This window comes from Amblyomma mixtum, chromosome 9 (assembly GCF_055824585.1).
Source record: "Amblyomma mixtum isolate Tamu chromosome 9, ASM5582458v1, whole genome shotgun sequence".
Taxonomy (NCBI): domain Eukaryota; kingdom Metazoa; phylum Arthropoda; class Arachnida; order Ixodida; family Ixodidae; genus Amblyomma; species Amblyomma mixtum.
In genome coordinates, this window is record NC_143020.1 from 6,183,722 (window position 1) to 6,202,165 (window position 18,444).

General features: G+C 47.6%; 1 protein-coding gene across 1 annotated transcript; it reads left to right on the plus strand.

Annotated features, from left to right (window-relative positions):
• Positions 1 to 280: 280 nt before the first annotated feature.
• LOC149328164 (uncharacterized) lies at positions 281 to 7,274 on the plus strand. Its single transcript, XM_089558913.1, has 2 exons — positions 281 to 1,231; positions 7,182 to 7,274. The coding sequence occupies exons 1-2, from the start codon at positions 281 to 283 to the stop codon at positions 7,272 to 7,274; spliced, it is 1,044 nt and encodes a 347-aa protein (XP_089415039.1).
• Positions 7,275 to 18,444: the final 11,170 nt, after the last annotated feature.

Below are 18,444 nucleotides of genomic sequence, written 5' to 3' on the forward strand. Positions count from 1 at the left end.
ATCCACGTGTTTCCAGATTACTCTAGATCATCTCGATCTGTTATCTCGAAGTTTACTTTACGGCTTTAAATTGAACGAAGGCGCGAGCAGCGAACATTCGTAGTTCGACGACTGACGAGCACGTTTGTTGCTTACGCCGTCGCCGAGTGATTCAGTTCTTTTGCGGGCGCAAGTCAGCCAAAATAAAGAGCTTCGTTTACAAGTCTTGTTGGTGTTTTCGTGACCGCTGGACTGCCGTCACTACAACGTGACATCTGCTGGAGGTGCTAGGTAGCCTTTCATGTTCCGAACACCCCCTACAAGTCGTGACGCCAGCCCTCTGAGTCATCTACCGCAGGACCTGAGTCCAGTCCACCGCTCAAGCCGACGCCTGCAAGGGGACGCACCTGAGCTCGGGATTCTGCCGGACCCTACCCGAAAGCGAAAGACGGCACCAACGTCTACCATGAGTTTGCCCCAGACGATGTCTCCAATTATTCTTCAGCAGCCCTGGGTGCCACCAACCTTCGACGCTTCGCCTGGCGCCGACCCCGAAGAATGGCTAGAACAGTTTGACCGTGTGGCTATTTTTAACCAATGGGACGATGCCACGAAATTAAGGTGCGTCTTCTTCGCCTTGGACGGACAAGCAAAAGTCTGGTTTGAGAATGAGGAAGCTAACCTCACGAACTGGGAAACCTTCAAGGAGCAGCTTCTAAAGACCTTCACGAACGTCGTGCGAAAGGAGAGAGCCCAGCAGCTGCTGCAATCTCGCATACAACACCCAAACGAGACCGTTGCAGTGTATACTGAGGAGATGAAGCGTCTCTTCCGGCGTGCCGACACGAACATGAAGGTAGAAGAGAAGGTGAAGTTGCTTATGCGAGGAGTTAAAGAGCAACTCTTTGCCGACCTCGTCCGCAACGCACCGAAAAGCGTCGCGGAATTCGTAGAAGAGGCATCCACGATGGAAAAAACTCTTGATGCCCGAGCCCGCCAGTATGACCGCCAGCAGCGCGTTTTCTCAGCAAGCTGCCTGGACGCCGCTAACAACAATGACCTGCGGGAGGTTATGCGTGGAATTGTGCGAGAAGAGCTGCGACGATTGCTGCCAACAGGAACGCAGCCACAGCTTACATCGCTCACTGACGTTATCCGGGACGAGGTTCAACAGGCCTTGGGTGTGACGCCGACCACCACGCAGCCTACGGAGCCCCCAGCCATGCCTTACGCCGCAGCAGCGCGCCGTCCTGCACCTCGACGACGGGACCCAAGCCCCTATCGCCCTCAGCCAGCTGCGTTGGACCGCCGCCCTCTCGCCCCAACCCGCCCGTCCTAAGAGCGTCGCACACAGCCGAGGAAATGCGACGAGTGGAGAACTCCCGACCAGCGCCGCCCACTATGCTTCCAGTGTGGCGAAGCCGGTCACGTCCTCCGGCACTGCCCATACAGAAGACTGGGCATCCGAGGGTTCGCTTACGACGCTCCACGACCCCGACCCGGCCAGCGACCAGCCGAAATCGAAGAGTTCTTGCGTCGGGAAGAATACTCAACGCCCAGCCGCCTATCACGTTCCCCGTCGCCATCGTCACCGCGCTTCGTATCTCCTAGCCGAGGCCACGCCGTGCGTGGACGCTACCCCAGCCCCCGAAGGTTAAACTGAATAAAGCAGCCTCTGGAGGTGAGGTTGCTTCTAAGCGCAAGGACAAAGATCCTCCACCGACGATACATCCGACGACACCTCCGACGACACCTCCGACGACACCTACGACGACACCTACGACGACAACTTCGACGACAACACCGACGACAACACCGACGACGACGACGACGCGGCCAGACTTGACGCCTTTACCGCTGCCCATAGCAGTAACGTCGGAGTACGCCCACCGCAGCCTCAATACCCGACGAAGCCGAGATTGGACACCAAAGACAACGTGCAATACAAAAACGCGAACAAGTGACCTTGAAGTTACGGTCGACGGTCACGCGGTTACTGCCTTGATCGACACGGGAGCTGACTACTCCGTCATGAGCGGGCCATTCGCTGTTCGACTCAGGAAAGTGACAACAACTTGGGATGGCCCGCTGATCCGCACCGCAGGTGGTAACCTGATTACGCCGTCAGGACGCTGCACCGCGAGAGTTACTGTAAATGGGAGAACCTATGCTACAACCTTCCTGGTCCTACAGCAATGCTCGCGAGACGTGATTTTGGGAATGGACTTCCTGAATGAACATCGGGCGATCATCGACCTTCGATCTAAGTCGATCAAGCTTTCCACGGAGAACGCCATGCCTGCTGCGACGAGCGCAACTCATCACGTTGCCTTAAACGTCGTCGACGAAGCATTGAGCGTGCCGCCCCGATCGAGTGTCCTCGCCTGCATAGGTACTGGAGACATCGAAACTGCCGAAGGCGTCATCGAGGGGAACACCCAGCTACTCCTGGATCGAGGACTGGCTGTCGCAAGGGGAGCCGCCCAAATCCAAAATGGCCAAGCCCAGGTGTTGCTAACCAACTTCACCGAAGAATACCGGCATCTAAACAAAGGTACGACGATCGCTTTCCTCGACGAGCCGGCAGACGTCAGAGACATATTTGCCCTACCCGACCAACCCGTAGAACCATCTGACCAGCGCCATACCAACGTTTGATATCAACCCAGCATTACCACGGAGCAGACAAGACCAAATACGCAGTCTTCTTCAAAAGTACAGCGATTGCTTCTCATCAGCATCGAATGTGCGACGAAACCGGATTGCCAAGCACCGCATTGTCACAGACGAACACGCCCGACCACTGCGACAGAGCCCCTACCGCGTATCGCCGCTAGAACGCCAAGCTATCCGCAAGCAAGTTGAGGAAATGCTTCGTGACGACGTCATCCAGCCATCGAGGAGCCCCTGGGCAGCACCAGTCGTCCTAGTGAAAAAAAAAAAACGGCACCCTTCGCTTTTGCGTCGATTACCGCCGCCTGAACAGCATTACGAAGAAGGATGTCTACCCCCTCCCCCGCATCGACGATACACTGGACCGGCTGTCCAACGCTAAGTACTTCTCGTCGATGGACCTGAAGAGCGGCTACTGGCAAATTGAAGTCGACGAAAAAGATCGCGAAAAGACTGCGTTCATCACACCAGACGGACTCTTCGAGTTCAAGGTGATGCCATTCGGCCTCTGCTCTGCCCCAGCGACGTTCCAGCGAGTAATGGATACGGTGCTCGCAGGCTTAAAGTGGCAAATTTGTCTAGTCTACTTAGATGACGTTGTTGTCTTCTCCACAAGCTTTGAAGACCACCTCAGAAGGCTTCGGACAGTGCTGGAAACAATCAAGTCTTCAGGCGCAACACTGAAACCAGAGAAGTGCCACTTCGCCTACGAGGAGCTGCTGTTCCTTGGTCACGTCGTAAGCAAGGATGGAGTTCGCCCAGACCCTCAGAAGACGGCTGCGATCGCAGAGTTTCCACAGCCTAATGACAGGAAAGCTATTCGCAGATTTCTTGGATTGTGCGCTTATAACCGGCGATTCGTCAAGAACTTTTCGCGCATCGCTGAGCCTTTGACCCAACTTACCAAGACGGACGTGCCTTTTAAATGGGAAATGCCGCAAGAGGAAGCTTTCAAAGAGCTAAAGCGCCGCTTACAGTCCCCTCCTGTGCTCGGGCACTTTGATGAAAACGCCGAAACCGAAATCCATACCGATGCAAGCAGTGTGGGCTTAGGAGCGGTGCTCGTTCAGAAAAATGGGGGAGAGGAAACAATTATCACGTACGCTAGCCGTTCACTGTCGAAAGCCGAAACCAACTATTCGACGACCGAGAAAGAATGTCTCGCCATTATTTGGGCCACGTCGAAATTTCGCCCCTACCTGTACGGACGACTATTCCCCAACTATTCGACGACCGAGAAAGAATGTCTCGCCATTATTTGGGCCACGTCGAAATTTCGCCCCTACCTGTACGGACGACCATTCAAGGTTGTGAGCGATCACTATGCTCTGTGCTGGCTAGCCAATTTGAAAGATCCCTCCGGCCGCCTTGCTCGCTGGAGCCTGCGTCTTCAAGAATTCGACATAACTGTAGTCTACAAATCTGGCCGCAAGCATTCCGACGCAGACTGCTTGTCGCGAGCCCCCGTCGACTCAGCAAGCGAAGAAGAAGACGACGATGCTTTCTTAGGACCGGTAAGCGCCAGCAGTTTCGCGTAGCAGCAGCGCTCCGATCTTGAGTTGCAAAGCATAGTTGATTACCTGAAAGGCAAGAATGCATCGCCTCCTCGAGGATTCAAGCGCCAGTTGTCGTCCTTCGTCGTTCACAATAATGTCCTCCTGAAGATGAACTTCGCGTCGAACAGGACAGTACATCTTCTTGTCGTGCCCAAGAATCTTAGGCAAGAAATTATGCAGCCATGTCATGATGAGCCGACTGCGGGGCATCTCGGGATTGCTCGCACGTTGCACCGCATCCAGGAGAAGTACTATTGGCCGGGGCTAGCTGCCGACGTTTCCCATTATGTGAAAACGTGCCGTGAGCGTCAGCGACGCAAAACGCCTCCGATTAGACCAGCCGGACTCCTGAACCCCATACCACCTCCAACTAAGCCCTTTCAGCAAATAGGATTGGACCTCCTCGGCCCCTTTCCGACTTCATCATCAGGTAACAAATGGATCATCGTGGCCACCGACTACATGACGCGATATGCCGAAGCAAAAGCGTTGCCTAATGGTACCGCTACAGAAGTCGCAAAATTTTTTGTCGAGCAAATTCTCCTGCGACACGGCGCCCCCGAAGTGCTCCTCACAGACAGAGGGAAGGCATTTACAGCGGAGCTGACGCAAGCCATTTTAAAGTACAGCCAGACAAGCCATCGGAGGACAACTGCCTATCATCCGCAAACCAACGGACTCACAGAGCGTGTGAACAAGACCATCCCAGACATGCTGTCCATGCACATCGACGCCGAACACAAGACGTGGGACTCTATTCTGCCCCACGGGATCTTCGCCTATAATACTGCCGCCCAGGAGACAACCAGGTTTACTCCATTCCAGCTGGTATACGGCAGGAAGCCCACGACAACACTCGACGCAATGCTCCCGCACGTTTCGACGAAGACAACCTCGACGTCGTCGCCTACATTCATCGCTCCGAGGAAGCCCGAAGACTTGCGCGGCTTCGCATTCAAGACCAGCAGCACACCGACGCCCGACGCTATAATCTGCGCCGACGAGACACGCTTTACAAGCCAGGTGATCGGGTTTGGATATGGACGCCAGTTCGCCGCCGTGGATTGAGCGAAAAGTTGCTGCGACGCTACTTTGGCCCGTACAGGGGTCTCCGTCGCATCGGTGACCTCGACTATGAAGTCATCCCCGACGGCACGACAGCATCTCAGCGACGCCGCCCACGCCCGGAAGTCGTACATGTCGTACGCCTGAAGCCATATTATGAACGCTAAATGACTCGAAGTTTGCATTCTTTCTGTTTATTTTCATTTTAAACCATCGAGACGATGCTGCTTTGGGAGGGGGGTAATGCCACGTATCGTTCTAGCGTCCGTTCGTTCGCGCGCGCAAAGCCGCAGAAAAGGGGTGTTATCATTTCTTTTCGTGACGCGAGAAGCGGCCAGTCTAATCTCGATTGATCTCAGCCATGCCGAGCTGCATCCACGTGTTTCCAGATTACTCTAGATCATCTCTACCTGTTATCTCGAAGTTTTCTTGCCGGCTTTAAATTGAACGATGCCGCGAGCAGCGAACATTCGTAGTTCGACGACTGACGAGCACGTTTGTTGCTTACGCCGCCGCCGAGTGATTCAGTTCTTTTGCGGGCGCAAGTCAGCCCAAATAAAGAGCTTCGTTAGCCTACTCGGTAGTCACACTAGTGCAATGTTGAAGAGCAAAGGGGAGAGCACCCCCCTTGCGGTTTGCCCATACTTCCCAGCCGCGTCAATTTCGAATTTAGTTCTCGGACATTGAGCCTAACTGTTCGGTTAAAGAGAAATTCATTGATGTTGCCGATGTCGCTGCTGTTGTGTCGGCAAGCTGGCGCTGCTCGCACCCTTGTCGACCTTGTTCATGGCGTACTGAGCTTTTAGTGAGCAACTTTCGTTGCGAACCTCAATATTTAACGAAAAAAAAGGTGATTGCACATTTTGAAGAGCTTGGCGTGCATGCCGGCCAATGTGCCTTACCCACCACAACGAATCCCGGAACCGTGGAACAGGGCACGGCAACAGCCATGAAATCCGACGTGATCCCATACCTTCTGGCCAATGAGAAACGCAGCGAGGACAGCCTTATGGACTCTTTCCGCGACTGTTTTGCGTCAGCCCCCTAGGTTCGCCGGATGCATACCACACAGCATCACATTATCGTCGTTATTGACCAAAGACCGCTCTGTCAGCCTCTTTAGCTGCTTCGTAAAAAGAACTTGATGCCATCCGCCGCCAAGTTGCCGAAATCTTCGACGACAGCGCCATACAACCGTCGACGAGCCCCTGGGCGTCACCTCTTGTTCTCTTCGCAAAGAAAGACGGCAGCTTATAATTCTGCGTTGATTACAGACGTATCAACAACGTTACCAAAAAGGATGTCTTTCCGGTGCCGCGCACTGATGACTCCTTAGACCGCCTACGCCACCTATTTATCGTCATTCGACTTGCGTAGCGCTGATGAGCAAATCGAGTTCGACGAATGTGACCAAGAAAAGACCGCCTTCGTTACTCCTAATGGATTGTATGAGTTTAAGGTGCTTTCTTTGGGCTTGTCTTCAGCCCCTGGAACGTTTCAATGCATGATGGACACTGTGCTATCTGACCTGTAGTGGCAGTCTTGCCTTGTGTATCTCGACGATGTGATTTTCTCCGACACGTTCGTGGAGCACCTGAAGCGTTTGCGCGCTGTGTTCCAGGCCATTCTTTTCTCAGTTCGGTCTCTCAAGCCTAGAAAGTGCCAATTCGCATTTAGGGAGCTCAAGGTTCTTGGCCAGATCGTGAGCGTTCAAGGCGTTACCCCCAACCTACCAAAGACGGCCACTGTTTGGTGAATTCCCTCAGCCAATAGATAAACGAAGCTTGAGTCGTTTTCTGGGGCTCTGCGCTTATTATCGGAGGTTCGTTCAAAACTTTTCCAAGATCGCAGAGCCGCCAGCTAGCCTGACAAAAGACGCCGAAACCCTTCTTCTGGGGCCCGGCTCAGGAAAAAGCCTTCACAGAATTTCAGGCCCGCCTCCAATCTACGCCTATCCTTGGCTACTTCGACAAGGAGGCCGACACTAAACTGCACACATAGGCCAACAATGTTCGCCTCGGTGCGGTGATTGTGGAGGGGCAAGACTATGTAGAACGCGTGATCGCATATGCAAGTCACTCATTGTCCCGTTGCGAAGCGAACCACGGGAAAGGAGTGTCTGACTATTGTGTGGGCAGTCACGAAATTTCGTCCGTACTTGTACGGCCGCCCGTTTCGAGTCGTGAGCTATGATCACTCCTTGTGTTGGCAGATCCATCAGCGCGGCTTGCTTGCTGGAGCCTTCGGTTCAAGGAGTTCGTCGTCACAATCGTGGGTAATTCAGGTCGGAATTATAGGGTGCTGAGTATCTCTTCCGAGTCCTCTTCCGTGCCCACCGAATGAGTCCGAAGACAAATCTGCTTTCTTCGGCGCTGTCAACACTTCCACGCTGCCCAACAGCAGAGGGTCGACTGCCGACTGTTGCCTCTCATTGAGTACTTCGAAGGAACCGCTCAGCCTCCGCCCGGACTCATCGTTTTGCTTACGTGACGGAGCCCACTAAAAGAAAAACTACGGCCCGACTGAAACTGAGTATCTCCTGGCAGTCCCCTCAATCGCAACAACAACAGGCGCCTTGCGTTCCGCCTCCAGCGAAACAGTGTAGTTTCGGTTTTCTTCGCTTGCGCTACAAGGTCACAACTGTCATCATGGACGGCCAGTTTTCAATAAACTATACCTTGTGAACGAATGAAACTTTGCAGCGCCATAAGATATAGTTAATTTAGGTTGTCTACACGGTCCTTATAATGTTCATTCGTATACAATATGTGCCCACGCCAACCATGCAGGTAAGATGTATGATGGCGATAGCTGCATCGCAGGTGGCATCAACAATCGCACACTTTTCGTACTTTTCGTGTTTTGCCAGTTGTGCAAGTTCGTCAATGCTTTACATTTTCGTGTTTGTGTGCTGTCAATCTGTGAGAAGCAGCAGCTTTGCAGAAGGAAATCTGTGTGCCTACAGAACAAGGATAACTTCGTGCAACCCGGTGAACGGCACTTTTGCAGCGTGCGCGTGTGAAGGCATGGTCCGTCTTTGCGCGCGTGTGCCGAAATGACACCGCGCAGTCACGAAAGATTCAGGATTCCTTGTTAACGCCTTACGTAACATTAAAGCCGCAGAAATGTATAACCGCAATATCGGACAAATTTTCTTCAGAGAAACCTGCCGGAGTTATTCCTATAAGCCTGCTATTTCAACACTTGCATCCGCAGGCAAGTAAACGCAACAGGTTACAGGATTGTAACTGACGTTAACCTATCTAAATTCATTGCGTGTCCGTGTCACTCGCTCGGTCACCAGTGAGCTTTCCACGCCTTATTTCTCTTGTAGCGGGCTTTAGCAAACACAGAAAGTTTGTGGCGATCGATGTATGCGTTCTCCTCTGTCAGTAATCACGTGGAAATTGCTACGATTAGTTCTTTCGGTGGTATTTATGAATAGCGTTCAGGGTGCACTGTGGTGACTTGTGCAAGCTGCCAGACCATATCCAAAAAGGCGGTTCCTGTAGCCAGCAGTTTACGCCAAAAACTGGTGCAAACAGCCAGCAGTTTCTGCATCTCACCAGTCTTCTTTTTTGTATATACAGGTGGTCATCCTCTGCACGCTGGTATGGTTCATGGTATGTGAGGTAGCGCAAAACGGGACAAGGGACAGAGGAAGACGGACACAGCACAACATAGCGCCTGTGTTGTGTTCGTCTTTCTCTGTCCCTTGACCCGTGTTGCGCTACCTCACATACCATGAATCACAGTTACCAACTCGGCCAATTTTCTACCCTTGTGAATGGTGGTATGGCATGCAAGTATAGAAACCTTTTTTCAGGTCCTAATCGCCGCCACCCAAGAATGAAAAGTGCATGTTACCCTAGCATTGCACTAAATGGTCTGATTTAAAATACAGCACTGCCTGCATTGTAGAGCAATGCTGGTGTCGTTTCTCGTTTGTGTGTGTGTGTGTTTGTGCTGTGCCTGTTCTCTCGTTTTGCAGGCATTGGAGGAGCACCAGTAGCCAGGGGAAGAACATGCCAGAGGAACTGCTGCCAACTGATGTCGACCCACAGCTTGATGCTCCTGTCCTGTAAAACAATGTATTGAGGGACATGTCTTTGTACCACACACCAACATATCTCCCCTAGATAAATAACTAACTGTTGGCATCCCCTTTGTATCAAGCCTGTGGCAAGTGCCACCGCACCTAGTTTTATTTTTCTACAGTCGCTTCCTTATTTGTAAGCTTTGAATTCGTGTCTGTTTTTTTAACATTCAAGGCTTTTTTTGGTATCCTACGCTGTATTCCTCCAATTTCTGTGATGTGCTGTGCAGTTTCTTTTATTATTATGTTTGTTGGAGTCTGATGGCTCGTTAGCCAATGTGTGCTTTTGTAAGAGTTCCTTGCAAGTTACGCAATATTTCCTCTTTGTTTACAAATTCCCTTCCTTAATTGTCATTATGCCCCTTCTAATTCTAACTATCATTGTATTTATTTCATATCTGCTTTTTTGCCAGTTAGTTGGCATAACATTTGTGCTTGGAAGTATCAGGTGAAAAGATTGTATAAAAGTAAGACAGTAGCTGTCTTTGCATTGCAGTTAGATATTCAGCTTGAAATCGCAGCTGAGGAAATCTTTTTTTAGTTGAGCAAATCTTATGGTTTGTCATGCACGTCTGTTACTTCCCAGATTGAAAATAATCTATTAGTGAACACAGTGGCGCAGTGGTTATAGCGCTCAGCTGCTGACCCGAAAAACATTAGTTCAATCCCGGCCGCGGCTGTCGCATTTCTATGGCGGCGAAATGCTAGAGGCCTGTGTACTGTGCAATGTCAGTGCATGTTAAAGAACTCCAGGTGATCAAAATTATCCAGAACTCTCCTCTACGGCGTCCATCAAAGCCTGAGCCGTTTTAGGGACGTTAAACCCTTTAAAACCAGACTAAAACACTGTTTGAATTTGGTTTGGCTGGTTGGTTGTCATTCATCAGTACTACCATATTTTTATGTTTAGGAATGCCTCCAAAGTGACAATGGAGAACATCTTCCTGACCTACGTACTGTGTTTTCAGACGTCACGATGGCGACTATAGTCCAAATAGTGAAAATGTTTTTGTGGAAAAGCACAGGGTCACATTGTAACCTGCAAGCCTTGCAGTAGCATGTTTTGAAAACCTTAATGTTGGAAGCCCCAGTTATCCGCTGAAATCTCTGCAGCCACATACGTTCGCACAAAACATGGTAAGCCTCTGATCACTCATCATAAATGAAATTCTGAGATATCATTTAAAATTTCTACAAAGCCAGCAGCGCCAGTGTATCAGTATTCAAAGTTTATTTCAAGCTTCATATCATCTCCATGGCTGATAATCTGTTCATACTTTTCTGCCACCATATATGTGTGTGTGAGTAACCTCCCATGACCAGTAATCTCTCACGAGCAAGCATTTACTTAAATGCCTCCTGCCACGGCGGCCAGTTTGATCACAATGTGGTCGAGAGGCTGTGATAACATCGCAAAGTCATGTGACTAAGTTGGCTCATCTGCCACCTACGTTGCATCTGTGGAGAATATTCGTAGCTTTTGCGCTCTTGGCGTACGACACCAATAACAATGCTGGTTTTTCTGCGACACTGGCTCCTTAACGGTATCGCATTAACAGATCGCAGTTCAAGCATCCACGGCATGTGGTGACGGACTGACCGCATTAATTGGATTACTAGCGGTAGGGGAATTCTTTTAATTTGCGTTCAACAGTTTCGTCAGTGCACACGAGCTACGCTATGTTGTGTTCCGCCGGAATGTTTTCCTTCGAGGAAACATCTGGCCAGCAATGCATCAATGACGCGTTGCCACAGGTCTCCATGCATCTGATCACGTGTGTTCTCAAGAGTTTGATCTGTAGTCCGTATGCCCATGCAGCGACTAAAGTAGCGTAGCACGCGTGACACAGAATGTATCAGCTGCACTGTCCGCTCTCTGACGCTGCCTGCGTGTGGTAGCAGCTCAAAAAATGGACCGGTGGATTGGGCAGGTGAAGCGTATCACGTGACCAACATGAACAGCAAGGTGTTCAAACTTCTCAAATCACTGCCCTTTGTTTCTTTTTTAATTTTATTTCTAGACATTTGCTATCAGCATCATGAGAAAGGTAGAGAAAATTAGAAAAAAAGAGTGTAAACAAGCCTCGCTTAAGTGGCAAAAGTTCTCGATGAAACGATTATCATGTGTCCGCTTGCAGTAGTTGCCTGCAACGTCCCATTGCAGGCCTATCTTCCTTCGGGAGCATCCCTCACTGAGGCTGTAGGCATGGGGAGCAGGTTCGCTTTCAACAATTTCCCTTTGTCACGCTTCTTTTTCGACTTTGGATGCTGCCCTTTCGGTGAGCACACAGGCCCTTTTAGGCCGTCAGGTTACGGTTACAAAGTTGAACTTGATTTCTTTGCAAGGTCGACATGCTCTTTCCGGGCGGTCTCACGAGGGCTGAGACGCGCTTCGATCTCCACGCTTACTGGAAGCACGACCTCTTCATATTCAGGTTGATTAATGGCACCTCCTTGTTTGCTATAACCGAGTGATGTGGTCAAAGGTGTTTGTTGTATCTGAAACGTATTGCCATTGCTCAAGACATACTTTGACGATGGCACCGCACTTGTTCATACCAAGCTAGTGTTTGGTGTGTATGTGGCAGTTATAAGTGATCTCTACTGTATTGCACGTGCATGAAGCCACAAACACTATCAGATGCTTTTAAAACAGGCTAGGGCCTGCTGCATGATACGTGCTCTATATACAAAGCATACCAACAATGCTGCTGTGGTTTTGGAGATTCCTGCTTAGTTTACTGTTCTCTGTTTCGATTTGCAGACATGACGACCAATATTACAAGGACAGGGTAAAATGTGCCTGAGGAACAACCTCCGAAAGCAATGTACTGCTGTGAACACGGGCAGAACCTTACATGCACTTATTTGCATGTGCAAAGTTAGGTTCATGAGAATCCACCTGGCTTTGACAAGATAACTAACCCGACCAGCTGGACCGAAATGACAAGCATTGTTAAAGGTACCACAACTGACATTGCATTTTAACTGGTGGAAAACATCAGTTTCAAATTTTTTCACTCGCAGTTAACAGCGCATTGCAAGTTGCTCTTCTTTTTTCCTATCCATATCCTTTCACATTTTGTGTCTAGAGAAGACACGCTACAGAAATTGTTGTTAGATGTGCTTTTTGTGCATTGCCGTCTACACAAAAGCGCACATGTTCCGATTCCTGTGGCGTTTGTGTTCATTCCAAACTGACACTTCTTTGCTCTCTGTTATTTTGCAGGGGATTACAGAAAAGCCAATGCGTACAAGGTTCCACGCCTTCCACCCTTTCATGACTCCATTGCTTCATGCTTATAACCTGGAAAATTCCGTGTGCAGTGATCTCAGTGCATTGCGTCTATCACAAAGTGGATTGGAAATAGTTTTGATGTAATTGCTTCAATTACAGGGACCTTAATAGTAAGGAAAATGGGCATCACCCTGAAAATAAAAATTTCATTTGGTGAACTCGTTCCGTAAACAATATAATTCTTTCCACAGAAATGACAACAGGCTTGCCGAAAAGAGAAGGAAGGAGGGAATAACGGTTAGCTGCATAGTGGTCTCTAAGAGTTGTTACTGGGGCTGAGAAGGCACTGGGTTCTCTTTTGTTCGTTTTGGCTTGATAGTCATTGAGCAGAAACCATTTGTGTGCGATGGTTGACCAGTTTAATATAAGCTCTTGGTTAGATTCCCATTTCTGTCGTGGTACCAACTTAACACCTGACCACGTACAGCACGTCGAACGCAGCTTGTGGCCTATGTACTTTTGGGTGTGCACTCAGTAGTAAAAGTGTTAGAAGCATCATAGTTGGTCACTGAAAACCAAGCACCAAGAAAGGATTATGCCTGTCGTGCAAGAGCCAGTGGTCTTTCCAGCTATCTTAGACAAGCCAGGCACTCCACGAAAAAGGGGTGGATAGGGTTGGTTGGTTGGTTGATTTATGGGGTTTAACGTCCCAAAGCGACTAATGCTATGAGAGACGCCGTAGTGAAGGGCTCCGGAAATTTCGACCACCTGGATAGGGGATGGGAGGATACTGAATGGTTGTCCTGCATTCCACAAGACAATTAATGAAATAGGCATATGTTTCAGGGCAGTTATAACATTCAGGTGATTTTGTATATTTCCGGAAGAAAGTCTGTGCCGGTGCCTGTAGGACGTTGCATGTCAATTTGTCAAATAAATTTGTGACTTCGAGAATTGTAAAAAAATAAGCAGCTGGTGCTCATCTTAAATAAAGGAGAGGCATTGGTTCGAAACCGTTATGCTCGTTTAAAAATACAAACGGCAGAAAATGACGCCTTTATTTTTGATGCAAATAGGGGTGAATCTGACTCCATCCTATCATTCAGAAATCGAAGCAGGATCTTTGTAACTGAAGTGATGGTGATTGCGAAAGGATGTGAGAGATCGCACGAAAGAGAATAATGTGTAATTAAGCTGGATATTTTGTGGTTGCTCTGATAAGTGTGGGACTAGATTATTTCATTTATGAGATAATTTTTCGTGTTTTTCTCTTAACGCAGGAACATCCAGGGTGAATATCGCAAGCATTAAAATAATTTGTTTTTTGGTGCGTGTGTGATTCACGTATCAATCTTTATATTGATTCTTTCGCTGTATAGCCTCAGATATTTTCAAATGCTTGCTTATGTCATTCAATGTGATTCCACCAGGTTACATTCTTGCTTTGTAAACTAGTTGGGGCTTTATGAACTCTTGGGGCTCTGCGAAATCTGTTCTGACAGTATTGTGTGGCGAATTCATGATATCATGTTTGCCGCTGTTCAATGGTTTATGGGCATTTTTATGGCTTTGCTGAAGAGTGCGCAATGATTAATTGTGGTTGGTCAGACGTGACTGACCTCACTTCGTCATGTGCGAAGCATTTCTGACTATGTCGAAACTATGTTTTCTGCTGTGTGCATTTCGCTTGCATTCGGACATTTGCCGTTCCGTTTTAAGGCTCTTTTAAGAGCCGGCAACATTTGGCTCTATGGGGTGTATCGTGAGAATGTTTTAGTTTAGTTTTCTGATACCAAATGCTGTTCTGCACATCTGTAATTCATAATGCGTAAACTTTGATTCATGATCATTGTACCGGCCTTGATTTATCTTTGGGGAGGAAATTATTTTATTATGATGTGAAAACCTTTGTGAAAATTTGCCTGCCCAATGTTTCTGTATAGCTCTCTGCTCTATTGAGCCTGTTGACCTTGTCTTCCCGGTTGACCCTGTCCTGTGTTTACCTATAGAGGCTGTGTTCTTTACCTTGTTGCCCAAGGCAATGCAAAGTTTTCCAGATTTACTCGTCTTAGTCTCCCACTGTTTTTTCTTTTCTTTTCTGGTTTTGACAGAGTGAGGTCCTTACACGTGTCAGGTGTTCAAGCATCACAAAATGCCTGTAAAACTGATTTAGAGTTGCTGCTATTCTGTTCGGAATATAAGTGAGGACAAGTTATACTTTTATTCTTTATTTCTTGCTGCATTCACTCTCCCTGCAGCAGTGGCAAAGTCATTGGAGGATGCACCACGCATGTAGGATGTGCAGCGTTGGAATCTCAGTACTAGCACTGGGTACCCAACAGTGATGCAATACACAAGTTTTCCAACTGGCTTTTGCTGGGTGAGTGCTTGGAAATGGGGCATTAACCCCAACGTGCCAAAGAAAGTGCCTTGAGCCATGGCCCTCTTTAGCCAAAGCTGCCCTTTCACCATCTATTGTCATCATCAGCTTTCACTATTGTTACTGTCCAAAGAGCTCACCAGATAGATGTTTTTTTTCCTTGCAATCCATAATGTCAGAAAAGCCTGTCATCTTAAACACCTTTCAGAGCAGCGCATTGCAAAGCTCGGTCATGACAGTTCCTTCTTTTTTTCCTCCAATTTTTCATCCCATATTGGAGGTGTGGGCCTTGCACGAGTAAATATGGTATGCTGTAACTGCACTTGACACGGAGTAATGTGCTGTTTTAGATGTGCTTCTACAGATTTGGTTAATGGCGCTCTTGGAGCTGCTGCATGGGAAACACCCTGTTGGACATGCTGGCCACACTCGTGGGTAGCTGTAATCTTGGCTGCAAGCAAGCCTCCTGGCAATTTTTTACCAGTTATGCTCTAAAAGTTTTTTTAGTATGTGCTGTAGAAGATTGTAAGAGGTCTACAGAAAAAAAAAGAATCCTGCACCAATGTGTTCTGTCTGTAATCATAACTGACGCTCGTTAGTTCTTAAGGCTGCGTAGGCGGACTTGTACAGTCCTTCCAATGAAGACGGTTACTGTGGAAGCGACCAGGTCTATCAAATGGCTGTTGATTTGCTTGCAACTGGTTTCTGATTTTTTTATCAGCATAATTATATCTTCTCATCTGCGTTCAGAATTGAAAGTTTGGAACTCGATTGTTTTTAACACTGGCCCACTGAATTCACATGATCTAGCACAACCTTTGTATAAGATTGTATTCCATTTTCACCGTCTCATCCCCATAACACTATGTGAGTTGTTGTACATGTAATCTTGTGTCTTATGGATATAACCTGTCTTTCACATGCAGGCTTGGCCACCAGAGGCTGTATATATGGTGTATCTTTTGGATAAAACTCATCATTAGAATCTGCAGTTTTTCTCCGTAAATACATTCCTGAATGTTGTCTTTCAAAGAGCAGTATGAAGGATACAGAATCTTCATTTCGTAGAACTGTAGTGAATTATGGTGATATTTGCCTTTGATATGCTGGAGTGTTGTTTTCCATAATATGTCAACTATTGACCAAAACTGCCACCCCTGTGAGTTCTAAGCATTGATGTAAGAACTTGTACAGGGGTCCAAGGCCTCATGAGGTTTTTAGCCACTGGCTTTCGCTTCCTCTTATACCCTGTTTAAGGAGCAAATATATGAAACAAAAATGGCGGTATGCTGTGTGCTAAACATAGCTAACTGCGATTTGTTTAGTTATTAGGCCCACTTGGGGGGGGGCGAGCGCCCATACCATTGTTAACGATTGTGGACAAAGCTTTGCACAAAAGGCCCACCTGGAGTCACACCAGCGCACTCACACTGGTGAACGTTCTTACCGTTGTGACCACTGTGGTAGGGGCTTTGCACACCAGAGCACCTTAGTGAAACACCTGCGCACTCACACAGGCGAGCGTCCTTACCGTTGCGACTGTTGTGATAGCAGCTTTACACAGGGGAGTCACCTAGTGGCACACATCCGTACCCACACGGGTGAAAAGCCGTATCAGTGCCAGCTGTGCCCCATGATATTTGCAGTACGTTCAAGTCTCGAGAGCCGTGTTAGATCCCATAGGGGCGAAAAGCCCTACCAATGTGACTTTTGCCAAGAGACATTCGCTCATACACAAAACATAGGACGCCACAAAAGGTGATTCACAAAAAACAGTAGTGGTTTGCGATGCCCTTAGTCAATATGTTTTCCTAGCTATCTTTTTATATGCAAGCTAACGAGATTCTAGCTGAATTTCCTATGAAAGGTGTTGGTAGCTAACCATCATTATTTACATTTGTAAGGTTTATTCACTTTTACTGAGTTTTCAGAAAACAACATTCGTTGTTTCCTTAAACTGCACACACACTCGCTCTTAGTATTTCCTGAACATGAAGAGTGAGCCTGCTGTTCTTGTAAAATCGAATGCAAATAAAATCATGGTCATGCATGGATTGCATCACTTCTTGTTGGAGGGAGAGTTTAAGAACTTTGTACCCAATATTAGAGAGAGATTTAGCATACCGGAGACCTAATAGCATTGGAGCCGGCCTTCAGTAAACCAGTATAAGTTCACACTACTACGCCTCCGCTACGCTAAATCTCTGTTGCTGGTCCGATTTGTCAGCCTGACTCCGTGAAGCCATTTGGGGAGGTAAAACATGCACAAATATTCTTTTTATTCATTCAGTCTGAGTGGGTGTATTTTTGTGACGTTCATTGTAAATTCGCTCGTTAATATCATTGAACCTGTCTTATCTGTGTTTGTATGACAACACAGGAAAACCTGCTCTGCTGCTAATCTTTGTGTGTTTAGTCCAGCAGTACTGATGTCAGGAAAGAGTGGTGAGAGGCAGGTGTCCAACCTTATATTGATGTCTGTTGTGTTAGTCTGCAGGCTTTATAACAGTTTTCTGTTCTTTGGTGTGAAAGCCAACAAAGAGAGTTCATGAACATCTACATCACCATTTCTCAGAGGGCTATCTCTGCTGGATATAAATGGCGTAATACTTGTGGAGCATTATGTGTGCACAATTTTTAATCTGTTTTGGTTGAGAGAATATCAGCTGTTTGTGACCATTTCATTATGTGCTAGCTTCTGTGTTGTGTAATGTGTTACTTGAAAAATCCTTATTTTTTGCATAAGGTGTTCATGATATTAAGCTGCAAATGTCTTGGCTGTTGGAACAAGCTCTGCGATTGGTTCCTATGAAAAACATTGCTGTTTTGTAGTGTATTGTAAAGCTGGCAATTTAGATTGTGTGAATTTCACATGAGTATTTTATTGAAGTTGCCATTACCAAATGTTGAATACATTGGGCCTGTTTGTAAAAGTTACTTGATGTATTGTGCATTAAATTCAAAAGCAGTGCATTTCACTGGTTAGCCTGCCTCTTGAAATAGCTGATGTTTCCTTGTTTTTTTAGTGTTGCTTCGAGTATCCATAGACATGATTGTGCCTTGAATCCAGGAAAGAATTTTTATCGTGACTTGCTTCAGCACTTGATGCTGGTACCCACAGCAAGGCTACCCTGTCTTATGGGATTTCATTTCCTGTGGCATGACAATGGGTGGTAGTTTCATCGGTTGCTTTGGAGAAGGCTTTAAACCTTTTTTTTTCTCAGCCACTGTGCATTTACATGCCACTAAGTACATCCATTCTGATAAGAAACATTGAGCAACCTTTTCGTGGAATTCAAATTAAATAGCCACACCTGTTCTTCGTTGCACGTTGTGAAGTCCTTTCCATGTCTTGCACTGGCATTCTTTGAAGCTCAAGCACGGTTAACCCATATACGCCTTGCATCCTATATGTAGAACACCGCTTTTTGTGTGCAGAAACTCAAAGTTCATTCTG